Source organism: Crocodylus siamensis, chromosome 11 (genome assembly GCF_052110815.1).
Source record: "Crocodylus siamensis isolate JL-2025a chromosome 11, ASM5211081v1, whole genome shotgun sequence".
Classification (NCBI taxonomy): Eukaryota; Metazoa; Chordata; order Crocodylia; family Crocodylidae; genus Crocodylus; species Crocodylus siamensis.
Window position 1 is genome coordinate 32,960,519 of NC_143405.1, and position 19,482 is coordinate 32,980,000.

At 42.4% G+C, this 19,482-nt stretch overlaps 1 protein-coding gene across 1 annotated transcript in view; it reads left to right on the top strand.

Annotated features, from left to right (window-relative positions):
* The window catches only part of SLC6A11 (solute carrier family 6 member 11), a 307,236-nt gene that overhangs the window by 142,252 nt on the left and 145,502 nt on the right, over positions 1 to 19,482 (top strand). Inside the window, exon 7 of the mRNA XM_090021869.1 lies at positions 8,253 to 8,387. Coding sequence (XP_089877995.1) covers positions 8,253 to 8,387 — 135 coding nt within the window. The remainder of the gene's footprint in view (positions 1 to 8,252; positions 8,388 to 19,482) is intronic.

A 19,482-nucleotide genomic window follows, 5' to 3' on the forward strand; every position in this document is an offset into this window, starting at 1 on the left:
TGCCATTTTTAGGCATGGCCATACTGATACACAAGATGCTTTGGGCGCTTTATTTAGAGTAGCTCTTAGAGACACTCTAATTAAAGTGCCGCCCCTCCCCCCAAGCACATGTATAAACACCCTAAATGCCAAGATACTATTTAGGCCTAGGAGCATATAACCTAACTGACTTTCAGTAGACATTTAACTAGCTTTAGATCTGTCACAGAACCCACTACATTCCTATCTGCTTCTTTAAATGCCTGAATACTACTGTGAATTCTGTCCATTAGTCATATTATAATAAAAGAATTTGGTGTGTTCGCAGGCATGCCAGAAATGGTTTTAGTTTTTTTTGCTCCCAAGTTCTTTAACACAAGCATTCCTCCTGACATAGCTGAGAGCTTAAGAAAGGATTTGTAGCATTGGCATGCAAATTAGCATACCAAGCAATTAAAGACAATTAAAACAGGATACTGTGTAATTAGAAACAGTTGTGTTCACATTTATATTCGGAGAGATTTGACATGTTGAAAGAAAAGAAAACAATTCAGGAAACTCTTAATGCCTACAGATGTGGTGATGATAATAATAATGACACTTTGATTTCCACAGCACCACACCCTTTTTCACCTAACTGGTTGCTGTGCAGCATGATAAACAGTAGTGCAATGGCAACTCAAACCCATGGGTACTATGGAATCACATGGCTCAATGGGTTAAGTCCCCTGGCCTAAAAATCTGGCAAAAAACTGCAGTGAGGTTAACTTTAGAGATCCCCTATGCTTGTTTCCATTTGCATACAGAGCAATCCAGCAAATTTCACTGGCTGTTTCAACTCAAGGAAAGCTCACATCTTTTTAAAAAAGGCAAAAAAGAAGGTGCAGAGAATTATAGATTATAACTTGACTTCAATCCCTGGTAGTTACTGGAGCATGTCATAAAGAAATTAATTTTCAAGATCAGGAAGAGGAAAGGCTGATTGGCATAAATTTGCTAAGAACAAATTGCACAAAACAAAATTGATCCCTTTCTTCAACAAAGTAACTAGCTGGGTAGATGAAAGGAATGCAGTGCATATAGTGTATCTAGACTTCAGTAACCTCATATCACTCCAAATGCCAGGTACATGTTTTATCCAAGATCATAGTAAACATTGTATTTAAAAGTTAGAACATGTCCTTAGCAATTGCATGGTAATGCTTACTACAACCTCAGTCTGCTCATAGCTGAGCTGGAGCTGGCTGTACTACCCTCACCCCCCCAGACACCAACCCCAGAACTGGATACCACAGACTGCATGGTCATGAAGACATAAAACCTGATATCCAGAGCCTGTGCCATCTCTGCAACAACCCTAGCAGTACTCTGCTTAGGAATGCCTACCCCTGCCACGTCCAGACACACCAGATCTCTGTCGCTGGTGGAAGGCAGAGAAGGTGCAGTGAGTTAAACCTGCGAGAGACTGCTGCTCCTGCTGCTGGATCCTGCTGGTGCCAGGAGCACTACAAATGCTAGTATAATACAAACTGAAGATACTCCTGTGAAACTTTACTAATTTGGTTACAATACAGTTGCACTTAGCATGGGTTTGACAGGCTTTTGACAGAGTTCCAAATGATCTTCTCATACAAAATGTGGGCTGACAAAATGACTATATTGTGGACAGGCAACTGGCTCAATGGCCTTGGGACAGGCATTACACATAAACCAGTTCAAGTTATCAGAAACTGGTTTAAACCTGTAACAGAACAGCTGTTCAGTGCACATAAACCAGTATGAAAATGGTTAAAACTAGTTTGAGATAAACCCGGTTGAATGTAGTATCAGGCTTAAGTGATTTGCATCAAACCAGTTTATGAACTGTCTGTCCCAGACTCCCCTAGCATCTCAGATGCTTTGCAGCTCTGGGTGGGGCTGTCTGCTCCAGAAAGCTGGGCTGGCTCCTCCCGTCTGCTCCCTAGCTGGAGTCTGGTGGAGATGGCAGGCACAGCAGGCTTTGAATGGCTTCCCTATGCCCCACATCCCTCACCCCCACCACTCCCTGCTCAAGCAGGGATTCCCTGCTTCCCTCTCCCGCAGCAGGGACTGTAGCCAGCATGTGGTATGTTAGCTAATGCAGAGAGGTGTCTGTGTAAGGTAGATAGGACAGTGTCTGCTTATGGCTTTTTGGAGCTAATCAACAGCTCAGCTGGTAATGTCCCTCCCTTTCTTGGAAAAAGTTAAGGAAAGCTTGAACTAATGAGAGAGGCTTTTGTTTTGTTAATAGGCTGATAAATACTGTGTTATCACCTCCCTGCTGGGCTGATGGGAGGGGCAGGGCTTCCTAATCAAAGTCTCCTGTAGGGGCCTGGTCCCTCCTCCCCCCAGCTCAGTACTGTGGAAGGGAAGGAAGAGCTGCTCTAGTGGCCCCTGGCTTCTAGCCTGAGCCACTGCAGGATGTGTTTGCATTTCTTCAGTGTAGAGGGGATGACTGTACAGTTACAAACTGGTTCACCTTAGCCAAGTTAGATTAGCCTGCAAAGAGAATCAATTCAGGCTCAGGTTCTCCATTGTGTTTGCAATCCTTCCCAAGTTCATATTATGTGCAAGTTTGCTTAAGGAATGATTTTGATGTTGGAATAAAAAGTTTCTTGAGCAAACTTGCAGATAATATGAACTTGGAAAGGACTGCAAACACACTGGAGAACAGGAGCTCAATTCAGAAGGATCTTGAGAGACTGGAATGTTGGACTGGAGCTAAAAAGAATGAAGCTCAGTGCTGACAAATGCAAGGTGCTACACCGGGGTAAGCAACAGTTTTCAGCCGGAGTGCTGAAAAACACAACAATGCCTACCTTGGAAGGTGCCAGAGTGCCATCATGCCAGAAAAACAAAATGAAGATAGGGGGTACATGGCAGGATGCCCTCCTTGTGCCCCTTGCCCCCACCCAAAGCGCTTGCCCCCCAGCCCTGCTGCCCCACCCAAAGCCCCTGCCCCCCTCAGCCCATGCTCTGTGGCTATCAGCAGCTACCCCGACTCTGAGTAACTGCTGGAGCCCAGGCTGCACCCAGCAGGGCTTACAGCATCCCAGGTGCCTGCTGGGAGCCCTGGCTCCCAGCTGGCAGCAGCTACCCAGAGCCGGGGCCGGCTGTAGCTGAGAGGCTCCAAAGAGCTGTGCTGGGCTCCAAAATGGGTGACACCTGGTCAGACAGCAACACTACAGAGAAGGATATAGGAGTCTTGGTGGTTCACAGACTCAATCTGAGTCTGTAAGATGATCTAGATGTATAAAAAGCAAATACAGTTTTGGACTGCATCAATAGGATCCTTAGGTACAAGATACAGGAAGTGATACTGTCTCTTCTTGGCACTGGTTAGGCCTTATCTGGAGTATCACGTGCAGTTCTGAGCTCCACATTTCAAAAAGGAAATGGAAAAGTTAAAGAGGGTCCAGAGGCAGAAGTTAGAGAGGACTTGGAAGGCAAGTGATACAAGGAGAAGTTGAAAGAAATAGTATGCTCAGCTTGTGGAAAAGGCTCTTAAGAGGAGACATAATAGCAGTCTCCAAATATCTGAAGTGTTGACATAAAGAAGAGAGAGAACAACTTTTTTCTCACTGCTGTAGAGAGAAGGATGCATGCTAGTGGCTTAAAGCACACTAAAGTACGTTTAAATTGGATATCAGGAAAAGGTTCTTCGCTGTTAGAACAGTGAGGCAGTGGAATTTTGTATTTACTTAGGAGAGTTGTAGACTCTCCATCACTGGAGGTGTTCAGGAAGAGGTTGGATAAGTATTGGTCAGGGATGATCTGGGAATAGCTATGTCTGTAATGCTCTAAAAAAGAGCAATAGATGGAGAGGTTGAAAAAAATGAGTATGTTAATTACCAGAAAAGATAATTAAGAGACCTCATAGCAATCTTGAAACACTTAATGGGCTGCCGTAAAGAAGGGGGAGGGCACCTTTCTCTGTTCTTTCAGAGAGCAGGAAATGTACAAATGGCTTAAAGTTGTAGCAGAGTTGAGATTGGATATCAGGAAAAAAATAACTTCTTCACTTATAACTGTGAAGCAGTGGAATAGACTGCCTAGGGAAGCTGTGAAATTTCCTTCATTTAAGGTTTTCAGGAAGTTAGATAAGTATTGATTAGGGGTGATCTGGGGGTAGCAGTGTCTAGAATACTCTGTAGTTGCAAGCCCAGGAGCCTGGCCACGTGCAAAGGACTTCAGCAGAAGAGCTCTTCAGCCTGGAGCAGGTGGACATTGAAGAGGAGCAGACTCGGCAGCATAATTAAGTAGAGTAGGTGGATCCGGGGAGTGGGGTGTGGGAAGGGTTTGTCTTTTTTTGTAGTGTGGGCGTAGGCCTATTCCTTGGATCTCTTTGTGTATTTTAACAACCATTGCATTGGCAGGCCACTGACCTGCTTTACCTGCAGCAGATCAGGGTGCTTTTGGTGTCTCTGAGCAACATGCCTTGTAGTTGTGCAACAGGGGGAGCATCTACATGTGCCCTGACTGTGCATTCGGTACCCATTTCAACTTTTCTCTCATCCCAATGTGCTGGAGATAGGAATTTCTGGGCCCTGCCAGACATTAATTTTAAAGATGGATAGAAACAAGATATAAAGTTGTTACACATTTTCAAACACTAACTTTGTACCTGGTTGGCTATTTTTATAGCTAGATGGACATGTTTATGTTGTGATAGTTACTTTGCACATGTGGCTTGTCTAATTTTATTGCATAACTAACCAGCTAATTGCATAATATATGTAGTGTCTGGCAGGGGCCTCTATGGTAATAGTTCTTCCTTATTCCTCCCTGTAGCAGAGTCTTATGGATCTGTACTTGTGTCCATGGTAAAGAAATGGACATATAATAACTTTTCACCGCTGCATCATTGGATGAATCTATTTTAAGGCAGTTCTTATACTGCTAAAAATGACACAGGACAATGGTAGGGTGGCATATTGTGAAGTGATATGACGTAATAGAACACAATACAAGAAAATGTTATTCTTTAAACTATTAATAGGAACTAAGGTATAAAGCCCCAGTGATGACTAATTGACCTGATTAAATGCTTACCCCTGCTAAGGGGACAGACAAGAAGAAAAGCAGTTTGAAAAAGACTGAAATGCTGAACTGAATAAACAGTGTAGTTCAGAAACCATGGTGAGCTACATTCTGTGGCCCTTCTATGCCAGGTTGGATCATTAAAGCCAGTGGGTAGAGAGCTGCAGAATCAAATCCATTGATTCCATTACATCTTTTTTTTTTTTTACATTTTTATTTGGTAATTTAATTATGAAAACCAACCTGTAGGAGGATTTGCTGCATCTGGATCACCTGGTTATTGACCATTTAATCAGCAATTCATAGCAAAATGCATCACAATTAATAGTCCGTGTTTCTGGTACTTATGATGTTCATGTTTGCATTTTTCATTCAAATCTTAATTAACTCTACACTCAGAAATACCAAAGATGTGCTATTGTCATCCCTATTTTGCAGATCTAGAAACCAAGGCAGAAAAGTATGGTCTAAATGTTGAAGCTATCAGGCAGATTCTCAAAATATCCCTAAATGGGGATTTGACTAGACAGGTGAATACTTTGGAAAATTTGTTCCTTAGTGAGTTTAAGTCTCTTCATTTTTGGGTGTCACAATTCAGACATCTTTAAGCAGATTAAATTTCACAGATGAATTGTTGAACACTGCCTGAATACAGCCCTAAAAATACTTTTACAGTTGAAACATCTCCTATTTGGGGGACGAATGAAAGTACATTTGTAATTAAAGTTAACTAGTCACCAAAAACTTTAGCCCAGCTCTTATGGGGTAGAAATTTCAGCAGAAAAAAAATGTAGGCATTTTTGAAAATCCAAACGATAATATTTACATTCTCTGATACAAGTATTTACATCCTAAATGGCTATGAAAGACTCTACAACATTTTCCTTATTAAAAATACATATGTTTGCATACCATACAATCAGTTCTTCATATCAAAGGCCTTAGAAGGGTGTAGGGCTAGATTCCTTCTTGTTCTTGTATAGTCATTTACACTTTTGCAAGTGGGTGAACAGTATTTCCATGTCAAGTTAATATAATTATATAGATGCACAGATTTTTGTGGTGATATCTTTTATTGGACCAGGATATTTGGGAAGGATACAGATAAACTTTAAGTTACCAAATACTCTTCCTCAGGTCTCTGAGGAATAAAGCAGGCACAGCTTGAGCAGATAGAACAAAGGCAAGTGTGAAACTCCATGTGTAAGTAGAAACAGGATATAATTGACATAACAAGGTAGTTAACAGACAAGAAAAATGCAATAGAAAGGATAAACTGAAAAGTGGAAGAGCAAAACCATACAAGAAGATCATTATTATCTCTGAAGTGCAGAGAGATTTGTGGGAATCTGTGATAATGAGCAGGGATTGGGGTTTTCTGTTTGCTGTGGAAGAACGTGGTTTTTCTCCTTTAAAGGAGAAAAACCCAGGAAACTACACATGTAGGTGGTAGCCAGGCAGCGTGATGGAGAGCAGCTCCTACAGCTCCCTCCAGGTAAGTCTATGGGGCCATCTCCCCACCCCCAGATTTCTCAGTGACAGTGGTATGCGAGGCTGCAGCCAGGTTGGACTGGACCAGCTCCAGACAGGAGCCACCTCTGTGGCCCAGTGGGTGGGACCTGGCACAAGAAGAACTGCACTGCCATAGCTGCTAAGGTGCAGTCCCATGCTCTGCTGTGGACACAGAAATCTGGGGGAACATATCTGCCCGGTCCCTGCTGTGTCACCTGTGCCCACACACCTACCTCCTTCCTCACACATGGTGGGGCTGGGAGCAGGGGACAGTGGGTCAGGAGTGAGGGACACTAGCTAAGCCAGGGGGCCGTGGGTTAGGGGTGAGGTGCCCTGGAAGGGCCAGGGGATGGTGGGTTAGAAGTAAGGAGAACTGGTAGGGCTGGGGTGGCTGTGGTTTGGAAGTGAGTGGCAACAACAGGAGCAGGACACCAGCATATCAGGGCTGCTCCGTACTACAATGCAGCAGGGAGGGGATAGCTGTAGCTGGACTCACATCCTGGTGAGTGAAGGGAGCAGGGGGAGTGGTGTTTCATTTTAATCAGAGGAAAAATGTGGATTTGGAGGGAGGGGTTAATCGGAGAATTTTGGAATTTTTATCAGAGAATTCGTGATTTTTAAACAGAGAAAACAGGTATCCCTGATGAGCCATAAAGTCAATGTCTCTGTTAAGTTCCTTCCAACTATGCAGTTAGTCCAGTAAAAGAAACAACCTACAAAAATCCCTGCTCCTCACATTTTGCTGGACCATCTTAGCTACATCACCCTAAAGTACTATAATTGTATACCCATCTTGTACAGGTGAAAATGACTACACAGGACATTAGAGAATTGTGGCAAAATTTTATGACCATATTTTGTTAAATATAGAAAAGGAAATTTCCAGGGCAAGGTAAATTCCACTGTGACACTAGCACTGTACACAAATGTAAATAGCCACTTGTATGTCTGTAGAAAGACATATAAAGTAATTCCATTGAACTTGCCTCTAGATAATTTAACAGTAGGACTTCTTGCAGGTTTTCAAGAGTCCAGCAACCAATATGCACTCAAGTACCTGCCTTCTTGAAAAATCTGGCCATGTGTGTTAAATTGAGAGTTCTTGGGACCTGAGCACTTTTGAAAAATTGGCATGAAGATACAGTGCAAAAAAGGGTGATATAACTGAGCCCTAGAGGTCAAAATATGTATCAATATGCTAGTTAACCTGAGGGCCAGTAGAAATATTAGCTAGGTTAGGCAACATAGAAGTTTCAGTCTGCCTTAGAATTGGCCATGCTGTGGTGAATAGTTTATCGAAAGTTAATTAGTTTGCTGCTATAATTTCCAGTACAAGTTAATTCATAGCTAACTTGCTATACTATGTATTATTTGTTATGGAAAACCAGTTATTTTAGTCATTGTATAATATTTGGTTAAATATTATGCAGCGAGGTAAGTAATTTACTTGGGGAGAAGGGGAAATTCTCAACCTATGTGTGATAAAGTGCTATGCCTAATTTCTATGAGATGGGGAATTTCTATACACTTGGGGACAGAATTCATCCCATCACAAAGGACTATTTAAAATGTTAGAGTAAGACTTGGCTGTTTTTATAAAGCATCATGTACTGTACTGTGTCTGGGCTACTGTAAAGAAAATTATTGCAGTGAACACTTTGTTGGAAAAAGATATTTTCTCATGTTGTTTTTCTTTTTGATAGGTGGTATATGTAACAGCCACATTCCCATATATGATGCTACTGATTCTTCTTATTCGAGGAGTAACTTTACCAGGGGCTTCTGAAGGGATAAAATTCTACTTGTATCCTGATTTATCCAGATTGTCTGATCCACAGGTAGGATCACATAACTACTGTTTAAAAGTTAGTGTGGATTAATTTAAACTGTTGGAAAAAATTGTAGTGCTGTCCATTTTTCATTTTCCTTAAAGTTTGAATACACAAAACTCTATCAGAATGCTTGAAATGCTTATAAGACATACATATTTGAAATGATCTATTGCTATTACAAGTACCATTAATGCATTGCTGTTATTTGAAGTTAGAGGTATGCTATCATTTCACAGTAGGATTTTCAAAAGTACCTTGCTTTGACGTTCATGAATTTCTCATTGAAAACTGTGGGAATTTAATTTCAACGTAAATAGTATGATCAATGCTGACCATTTTATATTATACCTTTACCACATAGTCCAAGTATAAATTTCAGTGTAATGGTTCAGTTGATATGCCTTTCTTTAAACAAAAAATGTTAACTTGTTTACTAGCTTTGCCACCAGGGAAGAGGACAAATTAAAATCTACATATTTCAAGGTGGCAATAAGTATTAAACAGGAAAATGTGCATTTTTAGTTATTCCATAGTACAGATGATCATCTAAATGTTGTGTTAAGTTGATTTCTCAGTGACAAATGAGTGGAATATAACAATTATGAATATATCATTCACCTGGTATTAAGAAAGAAAATGACATTAGCTCTAGAAAGCTGATAGGTTGCAGACAGCAGTTCAATTACCTGGGTTGGCAGTGTAATAAACAGTAGACTGTGCTACTCTTAAAGGCTGTATGACATCATGTGGACCCAAAGACACTATGAAGTTGAAAAAGTGGTTTGGAACTGTTTGTTAAAATTAATCTTTTTAAGTACTCAACTCAGTTCACTGAACAGTAAAGCATTTCAGCAAAAGAACATTTTTACATAAGACAAAACAGCAGGCCCTTAAAGTTCTTCGCTGCAGCTCCTGAATCTACTGAATCATGTAAAGGTCATCATAACACAATCATCACTAGGTAAGAACACACAGCTGGAGAAGGAAAGTCACATTTAAAGACATTTGGATATTTCTAGGGAAAAATAAATGTTTTTGCTGATTTCGAATGTGTTGACATTTCCAGAGTCCCATAACAAAACATTAACACTTGCTGTTATCAGAACCCCAGGTAACTAGAGATGGAGGAAAAGCAATGGAAATGGAAGCGTGAACTCCTTCTGGAGTCTGTCTGAAGTACAGTTATTGCTTTGAGTGCAGCATGTGTAGGCTATTTTAAATTGACAAGCTTGGGTTCTGCTAGCGAGGTACTCATGAAAGTATGGAACTCAGTGTAGCCTGAAAAATCCACATTTTGAGTAAATGTTTAGGCAGCTCTCCTGGACTAGCTTACACTTTCAATGGCAGTTGAGTTCAATAACCTAAAGTTAGCACTGGTATGTCTATATGGGTAGAAACAGAAGTTGTCTGTCATCACCTTTAAACAACAAATACATGTTCATATCTTTTGTCATAGCACAATGTGGCCACAATAAAATATAGTAATAAATTGTGACAGTCGTATTGCAGTAGCCATCCATTTGCTTTATGGCAAAAGAACGCAGGCAGCCTGGAGCTGCCTACACTTGCCTTCCATAAGCAGGTTGTGCCTGGGCTTGAGGGTTCTGGTCCTACACGATATATGATTCATAGATTTATAGGCTGTAAGGCTAGAAGGGACCTCGGAAGTTCATCGGGTCCAGCCCCTTGCACCAAGCAGGAAAGATAACTGGGGGTCAGGTGACCCGAGCAAGGTGACTGTCTAGTCTTTTCTTGAAAATTTATACTCTCCATCATACCTTCCATCGGGTCCTTCATCATTGGTTTAGAGATAACAAGGGAGATATCTATCACTGCTATGTTTAATAGTTATTAATCCATTTGTCTTCTACAAATTTGTCTAGTTCATTTTTTTAACCTGAATATGTTATGTGCCCCTGCAATCTCCTGTGATGAGTTCCACAAGTTCATTACTCGCTGCTTTAAAAAGTATTTTTTCATGTTAGTTTTAAATATTTCTTCAGCTAATTTCTGTGGGTTTCTTCTACTTGTAGTATTCTGGGATTTAATGAATAACAGTACCTTATTGATTTTGTCCATACGCTTCATGATTCATAGATTGATAGATTGTAAGGCTGGAAGGGACCTTGGAAGTTCATCAGGTCCAGCCCCCTGCAACAAGCAGGTGACCCCAGCAAGGTGACTGTCTAGTCTTCTCTTGAAGATTTCCAGGGTAGGTGATGGCACCACCTCTGGAGGGAGCTTATTCTACAGTCTAGACACCCTGACTGGGAAGAAGTTTTTCCTAAAGTTGAGCCTGAATCAATCTTCCAGGAGTTTGTGGCCATTACTACTAGTTTTCCCCTTCGTTGTCCTGGTGAAGAGTTGCTCACCGAGCCCTTGATGTACTCCCCTAGTGTAGTGGTAAGCTGCTACCAGGTTTGCTCTCAGCCTTCTTTTCCTCAGGCTGAAGAGTCCTGGATCCCTCAGCTTTTCCTCATATGTCCTGCCTTTTAAGACTGATCATACGGATGGCTCTTCTTTGGACTCTCTCAAGCTTGTCCACATCCTTGTTATAGTCTGGTGCCCAGAACTGGATGCAGTACTTCAGCTGCAGTCTTGCCAGTGCTGAGTAGGGCAGAAGAATCATTTCCTTGGCTTTACTGGAGATGCATCGGATGATGCATGCCAGAGTATTATTTGCCCTACTGGCTACAGCGTTGCACTGCTGGCTCATATTCATACTGTAATGTATTATTACCCCCAGGTCTCTTTCATTTGTGGTGCTAGTCAGTTTGGTGCTGCCAAGCCTGTAGGTGTTTGGGGTTGCTTGGCCGGAGGTGGAGCACTTTACATTTCTCAACATTGAACTTCATCAGGTTCCAAACTGCCCAACTTGCTAGTCTGTCTAGGTCCACTTGTAACTGTAGCCTATCTTCAAGCATGACCACACTTCCCTATAACTTGGTGTCATCTGCGAACTTGGCCAGTAATCTCTTCACCCCCACATGCAAATGGTTAATAAAGATGTTGAAAAGTACTGGACTGGGTACTGACCTTTGCGGGACACCGCTGCAAACTTCTTGCCAGGATGACACAGATCTGTTCACTATGACTCTCTGAGTTCTATCCTTCAGCCAGTTTCTCACCCACCTGACTGTCTTAGAGTTAAGCTTACAATCCTCCAATTCTCATGAGGACATCGTGAGATACTACATCAAAGGCCTTTTGGAAGTTTAGATATACAATGTTAACCTGCTCTGTCATGTCCAGGTGGCGAGTTACCTCGTCATAGAAGGAGATGAGGTTGGTAAGGCAAGACCTGCCCACAACAAAGCCATGCTGGCTGTCATTCAGAATCTTACCTTCTGCAGGCTTATCACAGATAGACACCTTGATGAGCTTTTCTAGGATTTTCCCTATGATGGAGTTTAGGCCCATAGTTACCCTGGTCCTCCCTCCTGCCCTTCTTGTGGATAGGCACAACATTGGCCCTCTTCCGGTCCTCAGGGACTTCTCCAGAGTCCCACAAATTGTGGAAGAGTTTTGCCAGGGGTTCCTCAATGACTTTGGCCAGCCCCTTCAGCACTCTTAAATGAAAGTCATCCGATCCCACTGACTTGTAAACATCTAATTTTTGTAATTGGTCATATATCAATTTCACGGCAATAGTACAAAGATGAATTCCTGTTCAGGATCAGGCCCCTCAAGCCTGGGGAGCTCCTGCCCAGCTTTCTTGGTTCTAGAGATACGCCCCTGGAAAGTTCTGGGGTATGTGCTGGTAAGCCAGGAACATTGGGGTTTCCAGGAGATTCCAGGAGCACATCTCAGTAAATGGAAAGACCAGGCAGGCACTTTACAGGGCTTGAGGCCTAATCCGATGCAGAAATATGTGGTGTATGCAGGACTGAGAACCTCAAGCCCTATGAAAATGTTGCTCTTTGTTTCACAGCATCAACAGGTGGAACAAATGACATTTATTTTGCCTACTGAAGTGGATCAGCTGTGCTGGAGTAACAGGGAACACTTACCCTGTTTCTGGGAGAAGGGAATAAGCAGCTTTGTGAGAGCCATTTAAGAATAGAGTCTTTGTGGCTCAAGGGAGGATAACACAGACAAAAACAATACAGGAAGATAAGGCAGGGTTTGATCAGTCCCCAACATCTGTGTTATGAGTGCCCTGAAACCAAGCAGAGGTAAATGGACCAATGAGAGAACAATGGGCTTATACGTGGCTAGAATGACTGAAAGGAGAACAACTTATTAGTATAAGAGACTTGCTCTCATGAAAGCAGGCTTAATCTAGCCCAGGATGGGAAAGGATGTAGACCTCCCAGTCTTCCTATTGTGGAACCTCGAGTGGCAGTAAGGGAAGCCCCAGCAGGTAAGTAGAGGAGCATTCTTTTGTTTTAAGGTTCCCCAGGGTAGTTATGACTTTGAGTTTGGCTTATTATTTCTTTAGTGAGTACCAAGATGGGTGTTGTCTTCTGCTTTGCTGTGGTAGAGATAGTGAATAACTGAGAACCAAGTGGTCGCTGTATGGGTAGTGTAGCCATCATAGAGACCATTCCGGTTTTCTGCTACTCTGTCCTCTTGATACGAAAACCAATGCCTTTATGTCCTCTATTTTTCTCTTGAAGAGAATCCAGTATTGTATCAATAGAGGACAGAGGACAGCCGGACTGTCCTCTATGATGGCCACCCTATGTATGGGTTGTTAGGAGGCCATGCAGGGGCACCAGAGAGGCACTCCATGTTTGGACCTGCCAGAAGCAGGGCACTATAGACTGAGAGAGTGAATGGACAAGAGAGAGAGTGGGACAGGCTGCAGCCAAAGGGGGAGGCTGGGGCCAAGAAAGAGAGAGGTTGGGGCCAAGAAGCTTGGCCAAAGCAAGTGGGCCCAGTCTAGAGGCCTGCAGCCAGAGTAACCTGCAAGCCAAGGCCAAGAGGGCTGAAGTCTGTACAGGGGAGTAAAGGACAACCAAATGACACCCGTGACACATGGTCCTGGCTATAGGGAAGGATGGAGCCATGATTAGAGCCCTTAAGGCTTGATTAGAGCCACTAGGGTCATGAGTTGTGACTGTCAAGTTTGAGTTGTGCCTTCAGGGTGTATGTATTTCCAGCTGAGTGTGCAAGCTGCCCACAGAAAACAGGCAAAGTCTTGTTGATAGATAGAGGACCCAGAGACTAGAGACTGAGTGAGTCTGCTAGGCACCAAGGAGATCACTCCAGGATTCAGAAGCAGCTTCCCAATCAACATAAAAGGAACATCAAGGTGTGGCAGGTGACATAGAAAGTGGGGTTGTATGGAGAACCTGGAGCAGGGGCAGGACTATGTTGGTCCATGAGGGATGTCGCGGCAGCCCTCTGGGCCCATCTGCCACACCGGGACACATCCCAGCATAGCTGATGCTCCTTTCGATGATCCTTTGGAGACATGCAGTCCCAGCAGTTGCTGTAGCATAGACCTGTTGTTTGTTTATTTGAAAAAGTAGAACAGATTAACTGAGAGAACTGCTAAGGTTCCATTATGTTATGGAGTCTCTTATAACCTCTTTGAACCTGTTTCTTCACTACTTAGTACACATCAAAGAATGTCATGGAAGTGTCATGGGTTTATGAAAAAGAAAAGTAACAAGGCTTACATGTTAAAAGTAGTTTGTTATCAAGAATAAGATGGTTGATTTTGCCTGTGAGGTTATATGAACCAGAAATAAGATTCTATTCAAAGTCTAAGAGTGTGCATTTCTCCTGCATTGTAGGAATGAACACAGTTTTCAAAAATATTCATCTTCAAAAACTTCTACTACTCTTTGTGGACCACATCCAATCTTGCAGTGATTTCAGAGGGAAACAAAAAACCTTAGGTGCTCATTCATGAATATTTTTCTAAGATACCTAATATGGGAAATGACCATTGTATTCTCAAGGTATCAGACATTAATGATGACGTTCTATCTATCCTGGTCATTTAAGTGGCCCTTTTTGGGTATATACATATGCATAGGAACTCTAAAGAAAGAGCGTACTTTAGTACACCTGTGCTAACTGCTTAAATGGGCATTTGCTTGCCTTTTAGCCACACTTAGTAAGTGTTAAGTTGAACATGTGGTACCTCCCTCAATCTTAATAATGAATGTGTGTCTTGCATTCTTTTCCTGTAAAACACCACAGTATTTTCCCCTACTGTGCAATTCCTCCAACTCTGGAGCTGCCTCCATTTTCAAAATGGAGTTATGTGAGGCCTGTTAATAAGATTTGTGCTTCTGTGTAGTTTTCTCACATGCCAGTCTGAACCTCCCACATTTCTGTATATTCAAGAAAAAAATAGCAGGAGGCTGTACAAGCTTTTAAAGCCCAGGGCAGCAATGTCTTGTTTGTTGTCAGTTTACAAGGTTTTGTTGTTGTTTTTGTTGTTATTTTTTTCCCCAAGGTGCCTATTTTATGTAGCATTTTCATTTTAAAGGAACGCATTGTTGCCATAGCAATTGCCAGTATGCCTTATTATCCTTTTTTCTGGGCAGTCTTTGAAACACAAAGCACCTTCCTGAAAGACATATATATCCCTATGCCAGCCCCTTGTATATGTATTTGAACGTATCTTGGAAAGTGCCCAGTGTTATGCTTCAGTAGGTGAACTTTGTCCTTCATCGCACAGTGATAGCAACCACTCCATTTATGTGCATTTCTTAAGTAAAGAAAAACTCAACTCCTCTTTTGTAGAGTATGAGAAAAGGTAGGAGCTGGAATTAAGTGAAAAACAGAGGATTTTTAGATGAAATAGAGATGTTACATGGACAATCAAAGCATATATGAAAAAAATGTTTTTCCTCATTGAATTATGTTTTTTTTTTTAAGTATCTCCTGATTTTGACAACATTTTTGACAGCAGGGTTTCTACAGGCCAAGGGGGAATCTGGTCACATCTAAAGAAAAGGGCTGCATCTACATGAGATACTACTGCACAGTAGCATCAGAAAAAAAACCTGTGCAGGACGGTACTACGCACTAATGCCAGTTACTGCACAGGCATTTAGTACTTGCTTATGCTTAATAACTGCACAGTCTGTCCCTTGTGTAGACATGGCCAAGGAATAGAAAACTGATCTTTTGATCTAAAAATGATCATTTAAGCACAGCTTAATTTCATTTGTCTAGTTTCAGCGCAGAACAAGAATAAATTTGCAAACTTCAGAAAAAAAGTCATAGCATGGAATAGTCATCCATGCTATGACTTTTTTCTGAAGTTTGCAAATAATCATTCCATGCTATGTAATAGCAGCTCTGTAATAAATCCTTTGAATATATGTAACCACTGAGTTCTGTGCTTCAAATTTGTAGCAGCTTTATGAGTCAAATTTTAAAAAAGGACACAGGTTGGTGATGTTTTTTCAATGAAAAAATGGATTCTTAAATCAAACGGCAACTCTCATAAGTTATTTATAGAGCATCTTCAGTGGTAGTCAGATGATTAGAATAGGACTAACCTTCATATTTGTGTCTCCAGTGTCTTTTATTCTTGTTTATTTGGATATACTCCACGATATCCAAAATACAATGTGTGTGTACTAGCAAAGATTGTTTTTATTTTCAGTTAGAGGCCTGTTTAAATAATGGTCCAAGGAGATTACTGTGTGTCTGTATTAGGAGAGCAATATCTGAACTGCAGTGCCAAGTGTGTTTGCTGTGGATTAAATAAATTAAGTTTCTCTTCAAGGCATAGTTTAGTTTGAAGTTCGTGAACCTTTTGTCTTTGTGTAATTTGTATTCCCTGGTTTGTTATAGCTTTCTAAGGAGCTATTCATTTTTCTTTCCAGTTCCCCTTAGCTTTCAAGTGCCGTGTTCTGTATCTCATTTTTATATTTGATCTTTTCAGTGTTTCTGAGTCCTCGTGGTTGGAGAATGCCAGTTTTTGTGCAGATTTGTAATGTTCATGCCAATCAGTGTTTCATTTTTATAGTGAAGTATCTACTCTGCTGTAGTTAGGACTGAGAATTGTCATTAAAGGACAGCTTGGTTAAGAGATCTGCTAAATTCTCTAAAATCTGCATGCTGGTTTGAATGGTCCTGAAATTTGCTCTGCCTTGTGGAAGTATAGGGTAGTATATGAGCAAGGGATTCCTGAGGTAACTTTTAAAAAAGTATTAATTTTATTTATTTTTTGTACCTGCTCACCAAATGATGGATTTGATTTTCCTCCAAATGTCAGTTGCTCACATTTATTTGCATTAATCTGCTCTGATTTTTCCCACTGCCTGTCTGGGAAGTGATACTAAAATCTAATTAAAGATCTTTCTAAAATGCTATGTGAGAAGGACTCATGATAAGAAGATTGGCATGCATGTTCAGTAAACTAGGTAAAAAGGTTTGCAGCTGCCTGTTTTCACAATAATCTGGTAACTGAAGGGAAATTTTTACCTGTCCAGTATAGATTCAAACCCTACCCTCAGCATAAATCTGAGAATAATCTGTAGGCATGGTGCTATTATCTGACTCTGTCAAGTCTTTTTACTTCTGGCAAATGCACTCTGCCAATTGATACAGCTAACTGAGAGGAAGTGTTGTTTTCTAAAGCATTATAAATTACACATGCGGTATGCACAGTGGCTGAAAATATAGCTCCTTTCCCACCTAGGGAGTTAGGAGAGCAGACAGTCATCAATTAGCACTGATTAACTAAAGGGAAGTTGAAAGACAGAATAATGTAATATGTAATATGCTCCTAAAGGATAGACCTGTGTGTGCTTAAGGGCAAGGTTCCTGATATGCAGGCTCCTAACGTGAACTGTTTGTTAATACTGCTAGGTTTTTATGATGCAAAGTTAAGGAGTTTGGGGGAAGAGTGGAGGGAAGGTGTGGGTGTGCAGGGAGTACTACTGGAGGCCTCAGGGTTGAGACAGTCCAGAAAAGCGGGGAGGATTAGAAGGTAAAGGAATGAGAGAAATAGGAAACAGGTATTTGGGAGAAGCAGCAAGAGAAATGGATTATGGAGAGGGAGAGGAATATAAGTGGGGATGGAGGATGAGGAAAGGAGTGGGATTTGGGCAGTAAGCCAGATGGAGTATGTGAGAAGTACATGGAGTGGAATATAAAGGTAGGTTACAGGAGTGTAGGTACCCTCCAGCTAGTGAGTCTTACCCTGTGGTGGGGGCATTGCTTCTAGGAACAAAGGTTAGGCCAGTGTATGTGGAACACAAAGTCTAAATCTCTTGAATTCTCTTGGATTCAGCAGTGATATACTTTTCTATGCTGTGGATGTACTGGGAACCGAGCAGAGGGAAGAAGGTCTCTTCACTGAACCACCTCTGCCTATAGCTTCCAGTAGTGACTGACAATCCTGTAGCCTGTATCTTTTTTTGATTTCCAGTGGACTATAGCCATTCCATCCCCAAAATACATTTATAAGCAGATCATTGTCTGTGACCACTAAGAAAGGCTGGATGCCTTAAAAGGCCCCAGTGGAATATTTTCCCTCCATTTTATTTTCATTGGTATACCAAACAGTCCATGGGAAAGGTAAATTAAAATGGGAATAGACCACACTAAACTGGGTAAAAGCTGGCATTGCTTTAGTTCAGAAACCTTTGAGTTGAAATGCTGCAAATCAGAACTTACATTTCTTTAAATACATACTTCTTATAGAATTACATCAGTAAAAGTGTTGGCTCCACTATTCATACTGTACCATCACTATTTTCTTTTGAAAATTAGGCCTACGTCTTCACCACAAAGAGACTAATGTTTCAGTAGTGGATTAGAACTCTGGAACTCTTGGCTTCAATTTATTTAGCCTTTTCTTTTATAAAATAGTGCTCAACCTTCAGCCTGTGGGCCAGATCCAACCCTTAGCCTCGGGTCACTTGGCCCTCAGGGGTCCCAACAGATCCAGAAATTTGACAGCAGAGGACTGATGAGACTGCTCCTCTGCTGCCAAGTTTCTGGACTTGTGAGGAGCCCTTGGCCCTGCACTCCAGATTGTGGGCCCAGTTCTGGCCCACAGGCCAGGCAGGGGCAGTAGCAGGAGTACCAGGTAGCCCAATCCCAGCACATGGGGGTCGCTTGTGGTGCATGAGGTTCAATCCAGCCCATGGACTAGCTCCACCACTCATCTGTCCTATGGGGCCAAAAGCTTGATTACCACTAGGTATGTTTACACAAGACACTTTACTGAGCAGTAGCCTAGTTTACTGCACAGTAAACATGTGTCTACACATGCACACTCTTACTGCACAGTAAACTTCCCCAATTGCAAGTAAATTTGCTACCTGCAAATGCAAGTAGCAAAGTTACTTATTATTAGTTACTGTGCAGTAGTGGTTATGTATATGTGTGACTAGGAGCAAATTTGCTTCTGGTCAGCTGGCCACCAAGGGGGCGAGAGATTGCTCCCTGTGTCAAGGAGCTCCCTGCTCCTGGGGGCAGGCTCCACCACCCAAGTTTAGGCAGAGACTATTTCCCCCTGCCCCAGCAGCAGGGAGCTGCAAGCCCCCAATTCCAAGCTCACGATTGGGGTGTGGGGACCAAAAGATCCTTATTTATTATTTCACAGCCTCAGTTGCTCCGTCATGATCAGAGAGCGGGGATTGGGAGATAAGGATCTCCCAGCACCAGCCTGAAGACTGCGGGGCCAGTGGTGGGAGATAAGGGGCTCTCAGCACCAGCCCTGAGACCATGGTGCCAGTGTTGGGAGCTCCCTGCTGGCAGAGGCTGGGGAGCCTGCTCCCCACCCAGCTCCATGATTGCAGAGCTGAGCAGGGAACAAGATCTTCAGCCTCCACCCTGCAGTCACAGAGTAGGGGCTGAGAACTGTTCCAGTCAGGGGCAGGTCCGAGCCCCATGTCCTGATCAGGTGATTGAGGCATGGAACTTGGAAAGAGCTGCAGGGGTGGGAAGGCCTTAGCCCCCTGCCACACCCTGATGGGGGAGGTAAGTGGGGAAAGCTAGTAGCGAACCCACAAGTAGGTAAGGAATCACCACCCAGACTGGGGCTCGCTGCTAGCTGCCCCACTGGTAGATTGGGTCAGAAAGCTGGGACCTGCCCCTCCCCTGCAGCTCTTTCCAAATGCCCTGCCCTGATCAGGAAACCAGGGCCAGGGACTCCCTGCTGGTGGGGCAGGGG